The sequence below is a fragment of the Filicampus tigris genome, chromosome 14 (assembly GCF_054856515.1).
Source record: "Filicampus tigris isolate MCC_2025a chromosome 14, RoL_Ftig_1.0, whole genome shotgun sequence".
Taxonomy (NCBI): domain Eukaryota; kingdom Metazoa; phylum Chordata; class Actinopteri; order Syngnathiformes; family Syngnathidae; genus Filicampus; species Filicampus tigris.
In genome coordinates, this window is record NC_141230.1 from 17,666,082 (window position 1) to 17,684,923 (window position 18,842).

Consider the following 18,842-nt stretch of genomic DNA (forward strand, 5'->3'; position numbering starts at 1 on the left):
GAGAATATTATTTTAAACTCTCTAGGATTTCATCTGATTGTGGTTCCTGCCCAATGTTATGTATCAATGTACGGATTATCCACAGGTAGCCTATATAAAATATATTGACTGTAACTTTTACTTCAATTTTTCATTTATTAAATATAAACAGAAAGTTTGGACTCAATTCGATTGCAAAATATGTCCTCAAATAGCTCTTTCATGTATTTGATTGGCGTGTGTGTCCCTAATGTTGTGGCCCAATAGTTGTCACTTTCCGCTTGCTGATGAGAGGCCAAAGTAAGCCCCGCCCTTTGCTTCTTCCTTCGCCTCTGATTGGTCGACTCGGTGTCGGCGCCTCTTGGTATTACGAAAGTCATCTGGGAGGGGAGCCAAGTAAGAAAGCTGCTGTCCAAAAAAACTACACTCGTTTGCGTCGTTTCGTAAGCGTGGCGCGACTGATCGGCGTCTCTCGTCATTCGGCGTTTTGTTGACGACCAAATGGGGTCGTTTGTTTCTCCGGCTAACGTTAGCTAGCGGGCTAACAAACATGGCACTCCCGCCGGGACTTTGACTGACACATGAAGGCACAGCAGAGGACTCAGTGAGGCAACGGTGAGTTTATCTTTTTCCTTGCTGACCTTTTAAACAGCGTGACTAATTGTTTTCACCACTAGCATTCATCTGGTTACCGTTGCGCTACAACCAAGATAAGTGCGATTTTTTTTTTTTTTTTTTTTTTTGAAAAGGCTTTATTCAAACACAATTTGCACGGTAATATAACTTAAAGATGCTGTCACAGATATAATGAAGTAAAAAGATGAATTTCTATTTTTGATTGAATAAGTATGATGACAAAATGAATAAATAACGGTTAAATAAGTAACATTAAATGTTAGGGAGATCATCCACTGGATTTATAATATCTGTACATCTCTTTTTTTTTTTTTACTGTTCTCATCTCAGGCTATTTAAAGGGTTGAGTTAAAGTCTGCAAGAAGTGGGGAGCGGTTGGTAGTTCGCCTCCAACTTGACACATCTGTTCTTAATTTCATAGTAACATTTGACATCTTTTAAGGAATAACAATATGATGTTTAACTGGGGTGAAAACCAAATATGTTTCTATTGACCAAAACTGCATTAAAAAAATAGACTGTCCAAAGTTTTGTCAGGATTCCCACAAAAGTTGCAAAAACTGTCCACAACCACAAATCTGAAGATTAGTGAGTTTGCAAGACATCACTTTGACATGAATTTCTTTGACTTTGCTATGAATATGTTTGTAAGGTAAAAGTCAATGTTTTTCCCTCAAACTAGAGTCACTCTTGGATTGATTCCTTCTTGTCTTGACAAATGTTCCTACATGTCGATTTTTAAATGTCTTGTGTTCTCCACGTGTTATCTGACAGCCATGACGTCAATACGGCCTTAACTCATACGTGACTGCTGACATTGGTGGGAAATAACATCAGCATTATGGAGACCAGCACCACCTCTGCCAGCATCTTTGCACGTGGAGACGGAGACCCAATGGATCCCTCTGCTCCATCATCCAAAATATCCATCGACAAGCTCCTCCCGGCTCTGTTGAAGTGCTTCGGCATCATCCTGTGTGGCTACATAGCCGGCAGGGCTCGCATCATCACAGCCAGCCAGGCTAAAGGATTAGGCAATTTTGCCAGCAAGTTTGCTCTGCCGGCGCTTCTCTTCAAGAACATGGTGCTGCTGGACTTCGGAAACGTCATCTGGCCCTTCATCTGGAGCGTCCTCATAGCCAAAGCGTCTGTGTTTTCCATCGTTTGTGTCCTGACGTTGGTTGTTTCCGGTCCTGAGAGTCGCTACAGCAAAGCAGGGCTCTACTCTATATTTGCTACCCAAAGCAATGACTTTGCTCTGGGTTATCCAATTGGTATGTATGATGCTTTTTAGTATGACAGTGTTTGGGCACTTGGGCTGCAGCTATCATATCATTTTAGAGTCAAGTATGCCACCATTTAATTGGGTAAAAATGGATTTTGCATGTTAATGAGTGTAGAGTTTAGCCAGTCTGTAGGGATGAATGATTTTGAAAAAAAAAATCCAATTTACTATTTGGTTTAAAAGGGGAAGTCAACCCAAAAGGTTTTGTTACAATAATATGTTGTATGATACCCCACTAGTCTAAACTTGATATTCTGATTAATACTGTGTTTGAGGAATGCAAATTAAGCAGCAAAATCCACAGGGGGGGGGCGGCCATTTTGTCACTTTCTGTCGCCTGAAAATGACATCAGGGTTGCTCAGGTAACGATCACGGCTCACCTGTTTTCTGAAGCTGAGCCGTGATTGATTTTTACCCGAGCAACTGTGGTAAAGTTGCTGAGATGGCTAAAAACGGGTGGATTTTACTTCTTAACTCATATTGCACAAACGCAGTATTAATCAGAATGCCATGTTATGACTAAGTATCGGTGGCTGGTACCGGCAGCTCCCACGAAAACCCGTTATCTTAAAATAAATCCGGAATCTGCCTGATAAGTGGTATCGGCTCTGGCCCAACCCCAGTCTGCATGTTTACCAAATTGTGACTGTGCAAACTTTCCTCCTACTAAGATAAAGTCATACAGAATGTTTACAAAAAAAACCCTCATCAACTCAGTTTCTAATGTTTGACTTATATGTGCGTCCGCAGTTAAAGCCCTCTACGAGAGCACATTTCCAGAATATCTCCAGTACATCTACTTGGTGGCACCTGTGTCGCTAATGCTGCTCAATCCCATTGGCTTTGCCTTTTGTGAAGTCCAGAACTGGAAGGATCAGAGGGAGCACCAGCAGGGCAAATTCCTGATCGCGGGGCAGGTGGTGTTCCACGTCCTCCAGAACCCGATTGTTTTCATGGTCGTCGTTGGCATCGTGGCCCATTTTATCCTGCGCCAGAAGATTCCCTCCTTCATGGAGGACTTTGTGGATGGTTTGGCCGACTCCTTCGGGGGAGCGGCTTTGTTCTACTTGGGTCTGTCCATGGTGGGGCAGCTGACGAAATTAACCAGGTCGACGGTTGTGACGCTGATACTACTCTTGACTGCGAAATTGTAAGTAAAAAAAAAAACAAAAAACAACAAGACGGCGACCTTGTATTTCTGTACCGATGTTTTGAATGAGACCGACTTTTCTCTGACCTCGGTCATGGAGCCCTGCTGCATTCCCCAGGTTGCTGATGCCTCTGATTTGTAAAGACATGGTGGATCTGCTCGACGGCACCGGCGCTTCCAACCACTCGAGCCTCTCCAACTATGCCTTTCTTTACGGCGTGTTCCCCACGGCGCCCAGCGTCGCGATCTACGCTGCATATTACAACGCACAGCTGGAAGTGGTGAGTCTTCCAACTATTGCGAGAGGCGAAATTTCACTTTGCCACGTTTTCAGCTTTGACAGAAAGAATGATTCACACCCTTTTTTTTTTTAATAGGAGCACATCTAGTGTTAAAATTGTGTCAAGTTTTGACAGTTATTCAAGTCTGGCCGATGTGATTGAAGATCCATGTCTGATTAAATGAGCCATTCAGTTTCACAGTACGGTCAGGTCCGTGTAAGGGTTGGGCGTCTAATCTTCTCGAGAATCATCTGAGGGGCTACTTTGTGGAAAAAGTTTGACAAACCTGCTCTAGATTATGCAGCGTAAGATAGCGGGTTGAGCGGTGCATTTGCTCCAAATTCTCAGGTTTCTCATGTTTGACTCTTTTGTGTTGTCGCGGCTGATCGCATGCTGCTTCCTGGCAGGTAATTTCCGGAATGGTGATCAGCACTTTGCTCTCGGCTCCAATAATGTTTACGTCGGCCTGGCTGCTCACCCTCCGCCGGATGGATCCTCGGCTTCTGATGAGCACGTTGCAAGATGTCCGCTTCGATATAAGCGTTGTCAGCTTAGTGGCACTGGTGAGTCGCAGCAAGGCACCAGCGGTCAGCATCATTTCCCTTTCACAACTACCCCCGAATGACTCGTCATGTAAGACGACTTTGAATGTGACCGCGCATGGTCTGCGACATATTTCGTCGAATCAAAACTACAACGGTCAACAAATTGCAGTTTTCGTACCGAAATGCTCATTTCCTCATTCAGTGTCACATTTAGCCCGGTTCTAAGGAAGTTCATTCCGAGTAGGCATAGCACAGTTGCGGGTTCATTCGTGTGCATGTTCAAAGGAGTGTTACTGTGCGCAAGGAAGTAGTATTTCGTATTAATTAGGGCTGCCAAAGTTAAAGCATTAACTATGGAGATTCATTTAAATTTCATTACGCACTAAAAAAAAATGAACTCGGTTAACTTCCGTTTTATTTACTTCCTGTAGCAGCTGAGCTCTGCTCACTGTGCAGCCAAACTTAGAGGAGAGTCACTGCCGCAAAGACGGACTTTAACATAGTTTTACGTTTTACTTTAAAAAGTTGCACGACGGCTCATTGGAGAAATCCAAAATAATTTGCACACTTTGCACAGCCAAATTCAAATGCCATATTAGTTGTTCGTCTTTGGTGTATTGTTCAACTGTTGTATTTTACAGGAAAAGAATCGTATTCGAGGATCAAAGAAAGCTATTGGAACAGTCTTTGAATCGAAATGTACTTTTATTTTTTCCACATTCATTCCAAGATTTTACTCAAGTAAATATCGGTTCCGAGCTTTGTAAAATCTGTAGTTGAAATATACGATTAATCGCGATTAATCATGGAAAATTTAGCGATGAATTAGTTTTAAAAATGTAATCGTTTGACAGCACTAGTATCAATTTAACAAAGGTTTGTGTACTTCCCTGACAGATGTGGACCATCGCAGTCATGTTTTTTACGAAGAAGTTCAAGAGGCTGCCTCACTTGTTCACAACCAACCTTTTGTTGGCACAGGTGAGCACAGCTTGTGCAAAAAAAAAAAAAGCAGTTCAAAGTTCGAATCATTTCTGGAGGTTTGCCCACTAGAGTACCGCTCATTTACTGGCATTATTTGTTTGTTTTAGTTCCTCACTTGTTTCGGGATGATCCTGTGGAAATTTGTGGTGAAGGGAGACAACTTTATCAGCCAGATTTTGTCTTTTACGCTGCTGTGCACCTCACTCTACTGCACTTACGTTTGGCCGGGTATGTTGTGAGTGCACGCGGCAATGCCATCGTAAATAGGTGCTAATTCTCTTAACGCTTGCGTTTCTCATTTCAAGGCTTCATCGCTCTCTCGCTTGTGCTGCTGAGAAGGTTTGAGCACCTGAAGATTTCGTCTGGCATGTTTGTTATTGCAGGCTGGGGGTGAGTCACTCGCGTGGCGAGAAAAGATCTCCATCCGCAACTAATGTCAGTGACAGTGGTACCTCGAAGGACTGAAAAGTTATTATTCAAAAAAAGTTCATTAAAACCTTATAGTTTGTAACTGTTTAAAACTGCACAGTATGATACTGAGAGCCGTGTGTCCAAAGTTTTGGTTATTTTTTGGGGCTAAATGAGGTAAGCAAGTGTGCATCATTTTGTTGCCTGTGGCTGTTTTTGTTGTTGTTGTTGTTGAGCTCAGAAGCAAATACATACAAAAATACAATCGTTTTCTTAATTCAATTTTTGTAGTCACGATACCTGTATTTTTCACTGTAATAGTGTTTTTCTTGGCGTACAGGATCCCTGCAGTCGTAACAGCTGTGTTGCTGATCCGTGGGGAAAAACTGCCCGACACCTTGGACTCATCTGTCTTTTACAGCAAACCGCAGGTAAGTGATGACAAGCCATTTGTGTCTTTTGTTTCCTTAGTCATGTGCGTGTGTGTTTTGACAGATCATCTGCAGCACAGTCGTGCTGACCCTCAGTGTACTACTATCAGGGACTTCCCTGATGCTTCTCAGTAGACAAAGCTGGGTCCAAAAAGAACAAAATCAGGGGCGAAGTGCATCCGTGGAAGACCTTGCGACTGAAACGGAACAAGATGACCACTCTTTGTTTGAACCAGAAGCGCCTTCAGCAGATCCCAACACTGGTACTGTTATGTAATCAAATGTAAAACAAATAATTACACTTTGTGTTTTTCAAAACAACCACATCGCTTAGCCCTTCAGTCCGCTAGCTGAATGCTAACATCAATTAGCGTGTATGTTGCAATGCGTTAACACTTGAATGAACAGACTTCATACAAATGGTGCAGCAGCATGGAGCCAGACAGTCATATATTCCTTATCCTCTGTGTAGAACGGTCAATGTTAGCATGCTACTGATGCGCCGAGAGAATCGAGATGTCTCAATGAAACGTGCGCTAAACATGTCAAGTCAAATGTATTTATATAGCCCTTAATCACAAAAAAAAGTCTCAAAGGGCTTCACGTGCCCATAGTTGACAACATATAAATGACATCCCCTGATCTTAACCCCCAGGAGGGCAAGGAAAAACTAAAAAAAAAACAAAAAAAAAAAAAACACACACCTGGGGAAAAATGAGAAACCTTGAGAAGAGACCACAGATGGGGAAATCCACATAACGTTTTGTGGGATTCATAATCCTGCAATAAACAGTATTTCATCAGTTTGTCTTATACTGCCCCCAGGTGGCTAAGGTGGGCGTAACAGAAGGAGCAGCATTCAATTGATACAGTGACATCAAACTGATTAGATATTTTAAATTCTTTATTTCATTACTCTGTTTTTGTACATTATGATGATTCAGTGCTATTTTTACTCATTCATGTATGCATTACAACATTTTATTTTCAAGTTATAGGCTTGGTCGTATTTCAAAGCTCCACTGTATTATCTTCCTTGTGGTGTGCTTTTTCTACGAATTTTGTATTGTTTACTAATCGAGTGCATTCACCAGGTTACTGATAAAGAATTGCTGTCACTTTCCATCTTGTTATCAGTGCGCCTTCTGCGCGAATGTGCGCCACCCCAGCCCATGCCTGACATGCTCATCAGCACAAATATGAACCACACGGAAAACACGCTCACAGGTATTGAGCAATAACATGCAAATGTTCCTGCTCGCAAATTCTGAATTTGAATTTTCTGCCCGCACAAGAGGAATGTTTATTCCAAATCTTTCTTCTGCCCCTTCAGGTCAAAGTGAGAACAGCAATGATTCAAGAGTGTGCATTGTGTTCAGAGTGGGAGAGCACCATCGGGATGAAGATAGACAAGTGGCCCGCCATGTGCTCTTGTGTTTGCTTCTGGCTGTCTGCTCGCTAGCTGTGAGTAAAAAAAAAAAAAAAAGAAAAGAAAAAAATCACCCCCTCTCACTTGATGTTCTCGCAAGTTGTTATTACAAGTAAGTCAGTTGAAATTGGATATCACGGTTTGTTTTCCTACATGCATCCTTCCCTTGTGATAGAACTTGTCCAGCTGCGTGTGGTTGCTCTTGTACCAAGACCCAGGCAGACTTTACGTGGAGCTGCAGTTCTTTTGTGCCGTGGCCAACTACGGGCAGGTTGGTGTTCTAATCGGACTGAGAGTACACGATGTTACCACGCTACATGATGGTATGACATGATGTCATTGCAGGGCTTTCTCTCTCTCGCTCTGTTTGGCCTGGACAAACATTCGATTATACTGCCGTTTTGGAAGAGGTGAGAAACAGTGTTGTGAAATTACTTCATTTACGCTGTATGAGTAAAACGGGTTGATAAGGTATTAAAAGATAAATTGCTTTCGACTGTATTTTTATTGCCGCCAAATGGCCGGAGAGCTCAAATTTCATTTGGTTATTAAAAAAAAAAGACTATTGAATAAGGATGGATATGTGTTCATTTGTTGATGTTGTGCCTGTGGATTAGGTTGTGCAGACTGTGGTATGGAAAAAGGCAAGAAGAGCAAACAGAAAATAACGTGAGCGAGGAGGTCAGGGTGACCTGCACTGACTTTGTCGAACATCATAAAGACCAATGTTTCCACGACATCGTCACGAAGAGAAGGTGAGAGAATGTCTTGCTCAGGGCTTCTCATATTAACTCATTCACTGCCAGAAATTTTTAAAGTGAGTATCCTGTGATTTTTTTTTTTTTTTTTTCTCTTTTCTTCTTTCCTTCCCCCCCAGATGCGGTATGAGGACAATGGTGGACTGTTTCCAGGGCTGTGAACTTGTGGAGTGGCTGCAGCAGGTGGGCTTGGCCCAGGATCAACGTGCGGCCGTACTCTACGGCGCGCGCTTGCAGCAGGGCGCCGTTCTTCAGCACGTCGAGCAGGAATGCGCCTTCCAAGACGCGCCCATTTTTTACTCCTTTGTGACCTAAGCCGTCACCCGATGAGCGCTTTAACTTCGCCACTGTATGAAGACGCTTACTTGACAGGTGCGCGCTTCATAGAATGCGTGAAAGTGCTTAAGCTCGACCAGAAGTTATGATTCAGGGATGCGCGAGAGCTGCAACATTGTCGGCAGTTGACGCTTTATCTGTGGGAGGAGCCAAATATGACTGCCATTTGTTTCAAGATGCAAATGAGATGGCGTAGGCGGGGAAAAGGCCGCTTCGCCATTGTAGCCATGCAATTGTCTGTTTCATGTGTTGTCATATTTGGAGGACCGATTAGTGTGGAAATGAGGCCCGATGACAACATATTTTATTCTTTACTACTAATATTGAATTATTGCTCGGCCGTGCATGGCTTTGTTGAATCAGCATAATTTCCAAGAAACCAAATGCTCAGTACAGAACCCCAAAAATATATATTTTTTAAAAAAAATGATAGTACTGTCAACTTTTTATTTTATGAAAGTCAGTACAAGTACTTAATATTTGTAGCGTTTGGTGGCGGTATTAAAGAAAGAAGTGAGCTTATATAAATTATTTATGTTTTCCTTAGCACCAAAGAAGGGATGATGGACTTGATTTTGTTTTGTTCGAGTGATTGTCTTGTGTGTAGCATCGTATACAGATGCTGTTGCCACGGTGAATATTAACGTAAGGCTCCATGCGTTTGTTCGACATGCTCCAGGACAATTAAGCAATATGTTGCTTGGACATTTAAAAAGGGCAATTACCATCCAAAATATTTATGATGATACCAAAAAAAAGGCAGGAGAATGAACTTAAGTTTTGCTCAGGTAAAATATAATTGCAAGCTAAGTATTGTTTCGCGTTTATATGCCAAGTAAATGCTCTTAGGACATATTTTGTGTAGTGCTGTTTATTTATGGATTGTTTTGAATAAATCTGGACATGCTGTATCCCACTGTTAGTGTGTGAATCAATCATGCAGTACTTTCCAATGTATTTGATCTTTCATGTTGATAAGTCGAAGTTTTTCTACTTGTGCTGTGTCTTGAATGATTGATTATTGGACTTTGGAGCCTTTGCTGTACAGCTCCATCTCATCCCTCACAGCGCTGCAGAACAAATCCAGCAGAGTCTCAGGCTGATCGACGCCACGATAAAGAATCTCCTCCATCTGGTTCATTCTCTCACTTTCCAACTTTCTCATTCCATGCGTGATCCGTTCTCCTCGCTCCTAAAGAGAAAAAAAAAACAGGATCGGTAAAGTATTCCGAACGCTGAGATATGACTTCACGCGGCGGTTGTTTTCACCTTTTGCGCCTCAATGATGGCGGCCACCACCTCATGTTTGACGAACAAGCCGTGCTTTCTGTCAGGCTTGCTCTGGAAGCGAGGCTTCTTCTTCACTGGGTCATCTGGGCCATAACTTGGAGAAGTGGTCTCCTTCAGCTCCACCTTCATGTTTGCCACAAAGACAAAGGGTTTGAAGACCGACCTGTTGTATGAAAGAGAAAGCCGTGTTACCAATTTGCATGGGCTTGAAATGCATCCTCTTGTCATCTGCACTTTGTTTGTATTCATTCTAATCAAATCTCATCTCCTTTCACTTCAGAATTGAGTCCAATGTGTGCTAAAGTCAGCTGGGACTGGCCGCAGCTCACCCTAATGAGGACAAGTGCGACAGAAAATGGACGCTGCACCTTTCGGGGTCCGGAGTGGCAGTAAAATAGTGAACCCCTGGCAGAGCGGGGTCAACGGGTACCACCGACACCATACTGCCTGTTGTCATGAACATGCCCTCCATATTGATGCCACTGTCTTTGTCCCTTAGGATGTCCATCATCGTCTGGGCGGTGATGTGCCCTTGAAAACGTGAAAAGGAAAATAATGACTTGTGAAAAATTTAAAACAGGAAATTTAAGGACGAACCTCAATTGCATTATAACCTTAAAATGGAAATCAAACCAAACATCTTTTTTTTTTCAAAAAATATGTTCCCAGCAGGCCCACTAGTTGAAACACGGCATTCTGATTAATAGTGCATTTGTGGAATAAGAGTTAATCCACTCGTTTTTAGCCATCTCTGGGGCGGCCATTTTGTCATTTCTGTCAACTGAAAATGACATCACAACAACCCAGGGCACAGGGAACGACCAATCACAGCTTGCTTGTTTTCTAAAGCTGAGCCGTGATTGATCGTTACCTGAGCCCTGAGCAGTTATGATGTCATTTTTAGTCGACAAAGGTGACAAAATGGCCGCCCCCGGAGATGGCTAAAAACGGGTGGATTAACTCTCATTCCACAAACGCAATATTTATCAGAATGCCTTTTTCAACTAGTGGGCCTGCATAGAATGTAATCTTGAAAAAAATATGTTTGGGTTGACTTCTACTTTAACAGGTGAAGTTAATTGGACTTTTGAATGTCCAACTGTTGAATGTTTCAGTATTTTTTGCACAACGTTTCTCACAAGAAGTCGTACACGAACTAACCATTGCTCTTTTGCAACAGTTTCTTCCCTTCACAGTATCGACTGCCGGATGCTTCAATTCTGGCCGTGTTCTTGTGGGAGTAGACGGCTGCAAAGTTGAACTGAGCCTTTCCGTTCCACCAGCCTTTCCTTTGTGCATATTTGCGCAGGTCGGGATGTTCTCTGTCAATCTTGGTTGTGATGTTGTACTCGTTTGAGATGTTACGAAATCCAGCTAAGGGAGGGATATAATAATGACAACAAAAAAAATACATACTGTATTTCAGGTAGCCTATCTAATAGCACAAATAGATATGCAGTGTATATTTTTGAGTTTTTTCTTAGCTATAGGCTACCTCTAGTGGACAAAAAGAACAATCCACTGCATCACTGCTAAAAGCAAGATAGTGGGTTAGAAAAATACTTCTTTACTCTTATAAAATGTGATAAAAGTGTAGGTAAAAGGTAAAAGTGTTCTATTCTGTTCATTAAAACTTGATGTAAATTCTGCTGTGAGAGGATAACAATGCCACCTTGTTCATGATATTGTAATATTTCTTTGCCGTGAGACCAAACACGGCGCCTCTGTATGAGCCAGTTGCGAAAGGCGGAAGATAGCGGACTGTTGGTGTTTGCATACGATATATTTGACCTCGCTTAAGAAAAATAGTTATGCACTTCTTATCAGCTGCCAACCTGGTTGTATTCGAACTCCTTGCATGCACGTTTATATTAAACGGTAATTCTCATTTTTTCTCAAAGTGCTTGTCCTGTCTCTCTTGTCTAATGAAGATTTCTTTTTTTTTTTCTTTCCTGTGACCTGTCTTAAGTTGTTTCCCCATTACCTTCTATTCTCTCTGCAGCCCAGTGCTTGCCGGAGGTTTCCATCACCCAGGCCTCCTTCCGGTCTGACATCAGGAAGCTGTTGTGGTAAGTGAAGTCATATTGTTCTTCTAAGCAAGCTCCTGCTTGGCCATATTTCTCCAGAAGCTCGGCTATGACCTGCACACATTTCTCAGCAGTGTCGGCTCGCTCAAGCGCAAGCCTGGAAAACAGGTTTTGTGTTTTTCTTGTGACCGGTGCATTTTGGCATGATAACGATCGTTTACGACAGCGCAGTGGTCTTGCCTGACAAGATCCATGCCAAGGAGCGCCTCCTCACCATCAGCACTTTCTCTCCCCCACACAGCCTCATTCCCAATACAAACTTGGTGCTCATTTGCGCCCATTTCTGCGCCCCACAGCCACGCCGGTCTGCTCAAAACAATTGCATATGTGTGTGCAACTTGCTCTATCTCGATGTAAGTACACTTTTCACCAAGGAAAGAGACAAGAAAAATATTGTTATTATTACAAAAGGGACACAAAGTTCTAATGCTGAGGCTGTACCAAGTGCACCCACCTCGACCTTTGATCCTGGCTCATAGTCTGAGGGTGGGAAATAAAGAACTTCCTGGACTTCATCACAAGGCCTGTCGGAATTCTTCCCAAAAATGATGCGGTGTCCCTCGGTGGAGGGGGGCAGAGCCACAAAGGTGTCACATGAACGGGGATACATGCTGGATCACAAGCTGACGAAGCTCAAATTGATTGTGATAAAGACATCACATACCTGACAACATTGCATACAAAAATGTTAAGACACAGTTTAAGAGCAAACGAAAGGCAAATAATACCTCATGCAATAATAATCGTTGTTAACGCTCTAATAACGACTTTACGGTCTGTCAGTGTTTACACATTTCGGCAGCTTTACGACAGTCACGTGAGGATGCTGTGATTGGATACTTCATATTACACTGATTGATCCAATCTGTATGACCGCTTCCTTTTATATTTTCATGTTAAAATACATTACTCCTCTGTTTATATCATATACTGCTGAGTCATATGATATATTTTACAGAGGCATCATAAAGCGTTCTGACAGTTACGACACTTTTCAGTTTAACGTAACCTATAGGGGTGCGTTCTTGGTACCTCGGATTTTTCTACAAGTTCAATTATTACTACTACTACTGCTACTAAATAATAATTATTATTATTATTATTATTATGATAATTATAATAATAATAATAATAATAATAATAATAATAATAATAATAATGGCTTTATTTGGTGCACCAAGGAACGCAATGACGCCTAAAAATAACTTGTGGCGTTATAAAAATATGTTCATGCCACATAATGGGTGCGTGAGGTACTTTCCATTGTTCAAAAGAAGCCCTGAGAAAGACCGTATAATTGTTCTTCATCCTATTTCACTGCTTACAAACGTGGCAACTAACCGCTACATGACGACATATTCAATTTATTGTGCCGCGAATGGTTTGGATCAGAAATGTGCCGAATGCTCACTGCGTTTTCTCACCAAAGAATAAACGAGTTGCTATCGTTACAAGCAAGTTCTGTAATGACATGTATATTGATAGGCAAATGTGGTCACCAACGTCACACCACACACATAATGGGGGCTATTTGATCACACATCGAATGTAAAAAAAAATATGTATACATATACGAAAAAACTGCACCATGTTAAATTAACTGTTGAGCATTGAAATAATTTTGTACGGGTTTTTTCCCCCGAATAGGATACATTATCTCCGACAAACTCTGAACGCATCGACAACGACTTCCGCTTCTGTTTAGATTACTTCCGGATAGTGCGAAGCTATCAATTGTTAGCTGAAATTTCGTTTGAACACTCGGACGGTTTTGGTTAGCAGCCATGGGGAAGTCGTTCGCCAACTTCATGTGTAAAAAGGATTTTCACCCTGCGTCGAAATCTAATATCAAAAAGGTAAGTAAAAGTTATCGTTTCGGAATGAAGCTTTGCGGTAAACCGTTCCGTCTGCTAGTAAACAAATCCAGCTTCCTTCGCCTACTGTTGAGTTGCAACCTGGTGGTAGATAAACACTTGAAATTGAGCCATTATACGCTTGAACAATGTTGATCTCATCTCAATGTATTCACATTACTCGCGCTTATAATTCCTTCATTGCAGTGTGATACGTTTTCAAGGAATGCTCCAAAGTGTGATCCTCCTTTTCCGTGTGCAGGTATGGATAGCAGAGCAGAAACTAACTTTCGAGAAGAGAAAGCAGGAAGACCTGATGCAGGCATATCTGAAGGAGCAGGACAACTACAACAACAGGTAACCCCTAATATAGTCATGTTCATGTCCTCATAAATGTACTAATAGTCGGTGTGACATCTCGGCTTTAGTTGAACACAAAGTAGACATACTTGCAGGAACTGGAGAAAGGCGCACCCTGAGATTTTAAATGATATATTTTGACCAATTAATTGATATTGGATAATTTCACGAGTATAGCCGAGGATCTCTCACAGCGCAGTGGTTGGGAATAAATATGACCATGGTTTGAATATTAAATTTTAAAATAACTATCTGGTGACTGTTTGCGTGATCATGTTGTTTTTCTTCACGTTTAGGGTGTTGATGGGGGATGATCGTGTTAAAAATGGCCTCAATTTCATGTATGAAGCTCCACCGGGAGCATCAAAAGGTAAATCTTGTCAGCCCGACTCTTTTAATTCCATTTGTGTACTGAAGAAAAATATAAACACAACACTTGTGCTTGTACTCCCAATGTTCATGAGCTGAACTCAAAGTTGTTCATAAATGTGTGTTTGTGAGCGCTTCTCCTTTGCCGAGGTATTCCATCCACTTCATAGGTATGGCATATCAAGATGCTGATTAAACAGCATGATTATTGCACAGATGTGCCTTAGACTGCCCACAAAAAAAGCCACTCTAAAATGTGCTCTTACGGATTGTTTCGGCAAAGGAGAAGTGCTAACAGAGTCAGACAGATTTGTAAGAAGTTTTTAAATGGGCGCAAAAACAAAAAATGTTGTTCTTAATACTTTTTTTTTTTTAAAATGTATGTTCATTTTTATTCTTCAGTGTGTTTGTGTTTATGTTCAGTCCTAATTTTTGTTTTGCTGTGCCCCCCAAATGCGTGTCCCTGCTGCAGAGGAGAAGGCAGAGGTAAAACTCTATTTTATGGCCTTTCTTAATTCTAATTCTTATTTTTTTTTTATCATTTACATGCCCATTTTGTTAATTGGTATCCTTTTTTCCTTTAAGGAGGGGGAAGAAGAGTACAAATTTGAATGGCAGAAGGGAGCCCCCAGAGAAAAGTAGAAAACTTTTTTTCCCCCAAAAAAGTTTACAAAATGCTTAATGGTTACTTAACTTGACTTTTAATTCTTTTTGCAGGTATGCTAAAGATGACATGAATATCAGAGATCAGCCTTTTGGCATTCAGGTGATTTGTTGTCTTTGCCTGCTTAGCGACAAATGTTTATTCAATTTGATGTTCGGATTTCCTACTGCACTATATTGAGCATTTCAATCTACACTGAAGAAATGTGAACAACAGGAGGACATTGAATTGTGTGATTATGGTCTCAAGTTGCGTGGTTGCTTCATGTGATGTTTTGGAAGTCAAACGAATCGAATACAACCTGTGTTCACTTTCCAGGTGCGCAATGTGCGCTGCATCAAATGCCACAAGTGGGGCCACGTGAACACGGACAGAGAATGCCCTCTGTTTGGACTGTCAGGCATCAACGCCAGCTCTGTGGCTTCAGAGGAGGCAGCAGGTACACTTGGATCACGCCCGTTTTACACATTGCATTTGTCGTCGCATCAGTGCCGCACTAAGTCAGATTTGTGTCTGCGGTAACGACTGCGGTTGAGTACAAAAATGTGATCAGTGCAACTCAAATCATTTAAAACAGTGTTTGTTTGCAGTAGTCTAAAACTGCAATGCATCACACATGGGAAAAATGGAGTCTGTTGGAGTTACATAAAAAAAAAAAAAATTAACATGGATAAATTGTGTTTCACCAACATGAATATTGCACAAAATAGTCATTTGTGTTGGTGGGACATGATTTTAATGCATACAACCAGTGTACACTCTTTATCAGTGTAGTAAGCAATGTTTATAATATTTAGGGCGCTGACGGACAAGAAGTCAAAATATTACAAAAGCTGCTTTATGTGCGTAATATAAAGCAGTTGCACACCATTGCAATCTACCACCGCGATTAGAAACTTATTGTTTGCGTTTTTAGATTGAGTGTTGTATCTCTCTTGTATTAGATTACATGTTCATGTGGAATTTTACCTCCCTTCTTTCCTCTTTTTTCTTTTTTTTTTTTTTTTCTTTTTCAAATTACAGAATAATAGTGTCAGGCACTGATTTTTGCAGTCAGTGCGCGGAGCTCAGGTCAAACACAAAGGATTCAGAAACTAAAGCCGTCACGTTTTCCGCCTCGGGCACATTTGTAGTTGTGCAATCAGCGAGTAATAACGTTTCACCCCGGGAGAATCCGGTCAACGGCTCCATTTTACGCCACTCTAATAGCCGTCGTTCCACAGAAGGAGAAGATGAAAAAAGAAAAAAGGAAGAAGAGAAAAAAAAAAAGTAATTATTGTGTATTGTGATTCCCCCTAACCGTTGCTTGGCCCGGGCTTGATATTGTATGATTTGCTCAGCCGGAAGTGGAGTGACTTGATTTGATGTGAGGTCCCGTTTAACAAAGCCGCCCCCGAAATTCCCACCGCGGAGGGACGGCGGCGGGCGAGCTTGTGCCATCAATGGCGCTGTGTTGCTGTGATTTGCGCTAACAGGTCCCTCCATGCACCCCTCGGAGCTAATGGCCGAGATGCGGAACAGCGGCTTTGCCCTCAAGAAATGTGTCCTTGATCGGAGCGCCACCGATTGTGATACAGCGCGGGTAATTGTCTCGCGCACCGATTTTTGTCTCACACGCACACACAGATATTGTCCGAGCGCACGTTCACCCATTGTACCCTTGAAAGAGGGCGCGCTAACGTTGGTGTATGTTCTCGGAACATGCGGAATGTTTTTGCATTGCGTGGTTGAAGACTTAACTGCTTGAGTCGTATAGAGTTCCTCAATTTTTTTCCGTGTGATGTGAATATATGATACGGCTCTAGAAAAAAAAAAAAAATGAAGTGACCAAACCAAAACATTGTACATTGTTTGGAGTTTGGTTTTTTTTTCATCGTTTTTCGTTTCCTGCAAGTAAGTGCTCGGTGACTCTCAACATTTTTACTCCGAGCACCACCTCAACATTTAAAAAAAAAAAAAAAAAAAAAGTATAGCCTATAGTTATTATTGTAAGAAACTGTAACATTATGTATAGGTTGAGTGTTAACACTGTGCTTAAATATAGGGAAAAAATATCTGTTTGTGGTTGGCTTTATTTTTGTGTTTGATATATTTATTGACATCGTGTCTTGGTAAGTTCAGTGAGTGCAAGCCCCGTTTCCATCATTTTTTTTTTTTTGTAAATCATGAAAAGTTGATGCGCCACATTTGTGGGCGTTATTGTTGAAAACGGAATTATGACTTCCTGACTTATGTTTACGCCACACTTCATTGATAAAATTTTGTCAAGTTGCCAAGTCAAAGTGTTTGGTTGGTTAACATCGAGAAAAACTCCTTCACATTAATGCATGGTTAATTTCCCTTTATTTTTGTGTAAACCTAATCCATAAGGCGTTTATGTTTAATAAATCTGTTATAGTTGATTGTAATACATATTAATTTATTGCTTGTGTTTGTAATAAAATACATGGAAAGAGGTACTTGAGAAAATAATTGCATGCTAAATCGTAGTCGCTATATTGAGGGGAAAAAAATTGCAATTTATTTTTCATAAGAGTTCAGCTCTAATATATACATATAAGGAGCAAAATAATATATGTTGTATTGATTAACAAATCTGATAATTTTGTGGAACCGCATATGTGTTGATATTTTGTTGCCCAATTTTTCTTTTCTTTTTTTTTTTTTAAGGAGTATGTTGCAAGCGACCAAGAAGGAGATCCTGAGGTGGAATTTTTGAAATCTTTAACAACCAAGCAGAAACAGAAGCTCCTCAGGTAAAAAAAAAAACAAAAAAACAAAGTGCATATTTTGTACAACAAATTCTTCCTTTTTCTCATGGTTTAAGATTGCCATTTTACTTGATTTATAAAGCATTGCCGGATCCAAAACAAAAATCTAAAACTCGATTTCTACAATGCAGTGCAGTTCTTCACCACGGCAAACTGCAACCGCAATTACAAACATATTATTTCAATCATCGCCTTTCTCAACGCGTGTGACTCATCGACAGGAAACTCGACCGTCTGGAGAAGAAGAGCTCCAAGAAAAAGACCAGCAAAAAAGCGAAGAAAAAGAGCAAACGGAAGCATAAGAAAAAGCAGGAGAGCAGCGACAGCTCGAGCAGCAGCAGCAGCAGCAGCAGCAGCAGCAGCGACGACTCGTCCAGCAGCTCCAGCGACTCCGACGGCAACTTCAAGAGCCGCAAGAAGAAGAAGAAGGCGTCCTGCCGCGGGCGCAGCGCCGACAGGCCAGATAAGAGCCGCCAAAAGGCTTCGGCCAGCCCGCGCGGCAGGGAACGGCAGCAAACGCGGACGCAGAGAGGGAGAAGCCCCGAGGAGGAGGAGAGGAGGAAGAAAAAGGAGATGCCGGAGGGAGGTCGAGAACGAAAGCGAGAGCGGAGCCGAAGCGGCGAGCGCTATCACAGACGAGACGCTGAGAGGAAGAGGAAGGAAAGGGCGACGGGTGAGAGGAGTAGAAGCAGAAGTCGCGACAGGAACGGCAGAAAACACTGAGGGCGCCTTTTCAACGCTTGATACAGATTTCTCTTTGAAAGCTCTGAAGAGGCGTGCAGTTCCCCTTTTCACCAGTAGAGGGAGGCAGTGGACAAAATATCTTCACCCCTGCATGTTGAACAAGTGAATGTACTCACACTCAATATTGTAGACATGTATCGTCTTTCTTTTTTTAGCTTGGTAAACAATAATCTGTAATGAGCATATGCCTCTTTCGAGGTCTATAATAAAATAAATCCAAAGTTTTTTTTTAGTTTAGGTGTAATTGTGTTCTCGGTGTTCAACGAATTGCGGTCATTGTGAATAGACGGAGTGCATTATTCTCATTATTAAATCACATTTGAATTTATATCGGAATTTACTTTTTTTTTTTCGGCTGTTTGTCAACATTTATATTCAAAATACTAGTTCCCCCGACTCAGTGTTAAGAAATATGTAGAATTGAAATCAAATATTAAACCGTGAGTGAAGAAACAGTAGCGGAAGGCCGTCTTTAAACCCA

The 18,842-nt window shown here is 41.5% G+C and overlaps 3 protein-coding genes across 7 annotated transcripts; 2 read left to right on the forward strand and 1 right to left on the reverse strand.

Moving 5' to 3' along the window:
- Window positions 1-301: 301 nt before the first annotated feature.
- Window positions 302-9,134, forward strand: gpr155a (G protein-coupled receptor 155a). 2 transcript variants are annotated; one of them, XM_086050925.1, is made up of 16 exons: window positions 302-594; window positions 1,390-1,889; window positions 2,652-3,051; window positions 3,152-3,332; window positions 3,740-3,895; window positions 4,775-4,858; window positions 4,969-5,089; window positions 5,167-5,251; window positions 5,610-5,700; window positions 5,765-5,963; window positions 6,838-6,927; window positions 7,034-7,164; window positions 7,305-7,400; window positions 7,475-7,539; window positions 7,747-7,884; window positions 8,007-9,134. In XM_086050925.1, exons 2-16 carry the CDS (start codon window positions 1,457-1,459, stop codon window positions 8,200-8,202), a joined length of 2,466 nt encoding a protein of 821 aa, XP_085907051.1. In that variant the 5' UTR covers window positions 302-594; window positions 1,390-1,456; the 3' UTR covers window positions 8,203-9,134. The 2 variants fall into 2 exon arrangements, with proteins under 2 accessions (XP_085907051.1, XP_085907052.1); XM_086050926.1 differs by having other exon boundaries at window positions 304-594; window positions 3,170-3,332.
- On the reverse strand, window positions 9,079-12,550 carry scrn3 (secernin 3). Of its 4 annotated transcripts, none has more exons than XM_086050931.1 (8): window positions 12,265-12,550; window positions 12,055-12,135; window positions 11,781-11,906; window positions 11,498-11,697; window positions 10,675-10,887; window positions 9,843-10,044; window positions 9,493-9,676; window positions 9,079-9,415 (listed from the first exon to the last, which is right to left on the reverse strand). In XM_086050931.1, exons 2-8 carry the CDS (start codon window positions 12,114-12,116, stop codon window positions 9,242-9,244), a joined length of 1,161 nt encoding a protein of 386 aa, XP_085907057.1. In that variant the 5' UTR covers window positions 12,117-12,135; window positions 12,265-12,550; the 3' UTR covers window positions 9,079-9,241. The 4 variants fall into 4 exon arrangements, with proteins under 4 accessions (XP_085907057.1, XP_085907056.1, XP_085907054.1 ...); XM_086050930.1 differs by having other exon boundaries at window positions 11,781-11,962; window positions 12,265-12,546; XM_086050928.1 differs by having other exon boundaries at window positions 11,781-11,962; window positions 12,055-12,547.
- A 714-nt stretch (window positions 12,551-13,264) lies between these two features.
- Window positions 13,265-18,689, forward strand: cirsr (corepressor of RBPJ and splicing regulator). Its single transcript, XM_086050933.1, has 10 exons — window positions 13,265-13,456; window positions 13,716-13,810; window positions 14,110-14,183; window positions 14,655-14,668; window positions 14,768-14,820; window positions 14,900-14,948; window positions 15,165-15,285; window positions 16,322-16,428; window positions 17,517-17,602; window positions 17,839-18,689. Exons 1-10 carry the CDS (start codon window positions 13,385-13,387, stop codon window positions 18,338-18,340), a joined length of 1,173 nt encoding a protein of 390 aa, XP_085907059.1. The 5' UTR covers window positions 13,265-13,384; the 3' UTR covers window positions 18,341-18,689.
- The last annotated feature ends 153 nt before the right edge of the window (window positions 18,690-18,842 follow it).

Bases quoted from the DNA above. Each gene is read 5' to 3' on its own strand.
- cirsr (XM_086050933.1), top strand. From the start codon at position 13,385: ATGGGGAAGTCGTTCGCCAACTTCATGTGTAAAAAGGATTTTCACCCT. The intron at 14,821-14,899 runs GTAGAAAACTTT...TTCTTTTTGCAG, and splicing joins AAGGGAGCCCCCAGAGAAAA to GTATGCTAAAGATGACATGA. The intron at 16,429-17,516 runs GTAATTGTCTCG...TTTTTTTTTAAG, and splicing joins CCGATTGTGATACAGCGCGG to GAGTATGTTGCAAGCGACCA.
- scrn3 (XM_086050928.1), bottom strand. From the start codon at position 12,210: ATGTATCCCCGTTCATGTGACACCTTTGTGGCTCTGCCCCCCTCCACC. The intron at 11,963-12,054 runs GTGGGTGCACTT...CTTGGTGAAAAG, and splicing joins AGCCAGGATCAAAGGTCGAG to TGTACTTACATCGAGATAGA. The intron at 9,416-9,492 runs GTGAAAACAACC...TTTTCTCTTTAG, and splicing joins CCATCATTGAGGCGCAAAAG to GAGCGAGGAGAACGGATCAC.
- gpr155a (XM_086050925.1), top strand. From the start codon at position 1,457: ATGGAGACCAGCACCACCTCTGCCAGCATCTTTGCACGTGGAGACGGA. The intron at 7,165-7,304 runs GTGAGTAAAAAA...CCCTTGTGATAG, and splicing joins TGGCTGTCTGCTCGCTAGCT to AACTTGTCCAGCTGCGTGTG. The intron at 7,885-8,006 runs GTGAGAGAATGT...CTTCCCCCCCAG, and splicing joins GACATCGTCACGAAGAGAAG to ATGCGGTATGAGGACAATGG.